At 42.1% G+C, this 3,522-nt stretch overlaps 1 protein-coding gene across 1 annotated transcript in view; it reads left to right on the top strand.

Moving 5' to 3' along the window:
• IGBP1 (immunoglobulin binding protein 1) overlaps positions 1-3,211 on the top strand; it is a 13,266-nt gene extending 10,055 nt beyond the window's left edge. The window contains exon 4 of the mRNA XM_017867038.1: positions 2,884-3,211. Coding sequence (XP_017722527.1) covers positions 2,884-3,211 — 328 coding nt within the window. The remainder of the gene's footprint in view (positions 1-2,883) is intronic.
• The last annotated feature ends 311 nt before the right edge of the window (positions 3,212-3,522 follow it).

The following is a 3,522-nucleotide window of genomic DNA, read 5'->3' as shown; positions in this document are numbered from 1 at the left end:
AGCCCTCCTGATTTAACCAAGGTAAATTTTACTTGTTTATTACTTATGGGAGTTCCATGGCATCTCTCATTAGAAGAAAAGGTTCTTTTACTAAGACAAAATAGTTTAAAAAACACTGGCCCAAATGAACAAGTGTTGAGTTAGAAGTTTAAAAGATGACGAGCAGGCTGGGTGCGGTGGCTCACACCTGGAATACACTTTGAGAGGCTGAGGCAGGCAGATGACCTGACGTCAGGAGTTTGAGACCAGCCTGGCCAACATGGCAAAACCCCGTCTCTACTAAAAATACAAAAATTAGCTGGGTGTGGTGGTGCACACCTGTAATCCCAGCTACTTGGGAGGCTGAGGCAGGAGAATCACTTGAACCCGGGAGGTGGAGGTTGCAGTGAGCCAAAATTGCGCCACTGCACTCCAGCCTGGGTGACAGAGCAAGACTCTGTCTCAAAAAACAAAAAAAGGTGATGAGCAAAGTCATAGAAGCTAGGAAATAGAAGAAAAGGAAGGAGCAGAGTACAGTAGTTAGGCCTTAAGTATGCAGAGAATGGGAAAAGAAACAAAAGAACTTTATTCAGAGGATTACTAGACTAACCCCGAATTTACCCTGAATTATATCATCCTAAGGTCCTCATATGTTATTTTTTTCCTGTGACAGGTACATCCAGGAAAGAGAGTTGGGGATAGGAGTGAGACTGGAGTTAAACATTCTCAAGTAGTATCTCTGATAGCATTCATGAACTAGGAATTGTATTTCTTTGTAGTGTTTTACTCAAAAAGCTTCCTAGGATGATGATGTGTCAGTTATTTGTAACATTATAGTAAATGTCCAATTGTTAAGTAAAAGGAACAGAAGAGCCTAAAAATTTTTTAAATAGCCTTTTCTGAACAGTGGTTCTTGACTTTTTTTTTTCTTTTTTTTTTTTTTTTTTTTTTTTTTTTTTTTTTGAGATGAAGTCTCACTCTGACGTCAGGCTGGAGTGCCGTGACACGATCTTGGCTCACTGCAACCTCCCACTCCCTGGTTCAAGCGGTTTTCCTGCCTCAGCCTCCCAAGTAGCTGGAATTACAGGCGCACGCCACCACGCCCAGCTAATTTTTGTATTTTTAGTAGAGATGGGGTTTCACCATGTTGGCCAGGGTGGCCTCGATCTCCTGACCTCATGATGCACCCCCCTCAGCCTCCCAGAGTCCTGGGATTACAGAGCTGAGCCACTGTACCCGGCCGGTTCTTGACTTTTCATGGGTCATGGACCCCTTGCCCCTTTGATAATTTGATAAAATCTATAAAAATTTCTCAGCCAAAAAAAGAGAAAGCATATAGGTAGAGTTCTGTATAAAATTTGAGGGAGTTCAAGGACCACCCCCACCACACTGAACTCTCTGTGGACTTCAGCTTAAGACACCCTGATTTGGGTGAAGACCTACAGAGGAACATCTGATTCTGGAGAGTCTAAAGTGGGATTTCAAGCAGAGATATTTCAAGATATGTCTCTTGGAAATCTTGATGTTTTTCCTTGACTTCTCTCTTTCCTTCAGGCTCTTAAATCCAATAAATCAACATATCCTATCTATTTTATATTTTAAATATACCCGCATCCCACTATCTCCATCACTACCTTCCTGTTTCAGGTCACCATCTCTCACTTGGATTGTGGCAGTATCCTCTTAATTGCTTTCCCTGCTTACATCCTTGCCTCATAGCTCCCACAGCCTATACTCCACACAACAGCCAGAGTGGCCCATATTTTAAAAAGTCTTTTAATGTCACTCTATTCATGTCATGTATTCAAAAGCCTCCAATGGCTTTCCCATTCAAAATATCATGATATTTGATATTTTGGTTATTGCGACCTACCAGGTTCTACACATTATGGCCCTGGCTATGTCTGACTTCATTTTCTATCACTCTTCTTGACCTCAGCCACACTGGCCACCTTGATATTTCTCAGCCGTGTCAGGCCACGCACACTTCCCACCTCATGGCCCTTGTATTTGCTCGTCTTCCTTAGCATAGTCTTCCAGATATTGGCATAGTTACTTTCCTGAAGTCTTTGTTCACTGTCACCTTTTCAGAGAGGTCTCTTCTGACTACCTTGTGTATAATAGCACCACTACTTTTCCACCATCACCCTATGCACTTGACCTTACTTTTTGCTCTTTCATAGCACTTATCACAACCTAACTCATCTATTTCTTTTTGTCTACTCCCACTAGAATGAATGCTTCATGAGACCAAGGACTTTTCTTTTACACACTGCTGTGTCTCCAGCACTGAGAATGGTGCCTGTCACACAATAGGTACTCAGTAGATATTTGTCGGATGACATACTAGAATGCATCCTGAAAAAGAAAGGTAGCCAGGGTGGTTACGAGTCTTCAGATGATATAAAGATAAGCCAGAAGAGCTGGGAACATTTTGCCCAGAAGAAAAAAAGAGTTGACCATTTTTTAGGCTGTTTCACAAGGCATTCCTGCATCAGTGGCAGGTAAATGACCTCTAAGATTCTACGATTCTTTGAAGGTGTAATTCCCAAAATAGAAGCATCATAGGAAGCACTATGTTGCGATTCTAAGCACCCACCCTAGTAAAGGTCAGTATAATCAAATGACTACGGTACTCGTCGTCCCTAAAAGACTTGCTGAGATCCGGTTACTTCTGTATGTTTTTGGCTTCAGAATGTACTCCTCAGCCCCTGCTCGGTCCTTGTCGTCTGAGGGAACTGCCTGGTGGCAAACTCTGGGGTATAGAATCTATATTCCTGCCAAGGTGGAAATTGGCATGCTTACTACCCTGTCATTTGCAAAGATGAAATCTTATTGAGGCCTTCTTTTGAAGGAATACCTCTTTATTTGTAAGTTCATGGGTAATGCTTTTCTGTGGAACAGATACAAGCAGAAGAAGGAGTTGGAGCATAGGTTGTCTGCAATGAAATCTGCTGTGGAAAGTGGTCAAGCAGATGATGAGCGTGTTCGTGAATATTATCATCTTCACCTTCAGAGGTGGATTGATATCAGCTTAGAAGAGATTGAGAGCATTGACCAGGAAATAAAGATCCTGAGAGAAAGAGACTCTTCAAGAGAGGTAAGCCTAGCCAAAGAAAGCTACTGCCAGAGATTTGAGTATTTTACAGGAGATCAAATTAAGATCCTGTTAAGTCTCCATAAAATCACTGTTTTTATCAAGATGAGTATAGAAAGGCCAAAGGGTCACTAGAGTAACTTTCTCTTTAATTTACTGTGGTCCCCAGTGCTTTTAATCTGTAACACACTTATTTGTAATGTTGTGGTATACCATGGGGACAGAAAAGTCTCTGAAATAAAATTGGTTTTGATTGTGGAAAGCTGTGGCTGCTGAAGGAAGGCATAGGGAGTTAAACCTTTTAAAATCTGTGCTAGCTGGCCACTATGGTGGCTCATGCCTATAATCCCAGCACTTTGGAATGCCAAGGCGGGCAGATCACTTGAGGCCTGGAGTTTGAGACCAGCCTGGCCAATATGGCAAAACCCCCTCTCTACTAAAAACAC

Source organism: Rhinopithecus bieti, unplaced genomic scaffold (genome assembly GCF_001698545.2).
Source record: "Rhinopithecus bieti isolate Rb0 unplaced genomic scaffold, ASM169854v2 scaffold_3714, whole genome shotgun sequence".
Taxonomy (NCBI): domain Eukaryota; kingdom Metazoa; phylum Chordata; class Mammalia; order Primates; family Cercopithecidae; genus Rhinopithecus; species Rhinopithecus bieti.
Note: the sequence above shows the minus strand (reverse complement) of the source record. Positions and strands in the feature narration are given on the sequence as shown.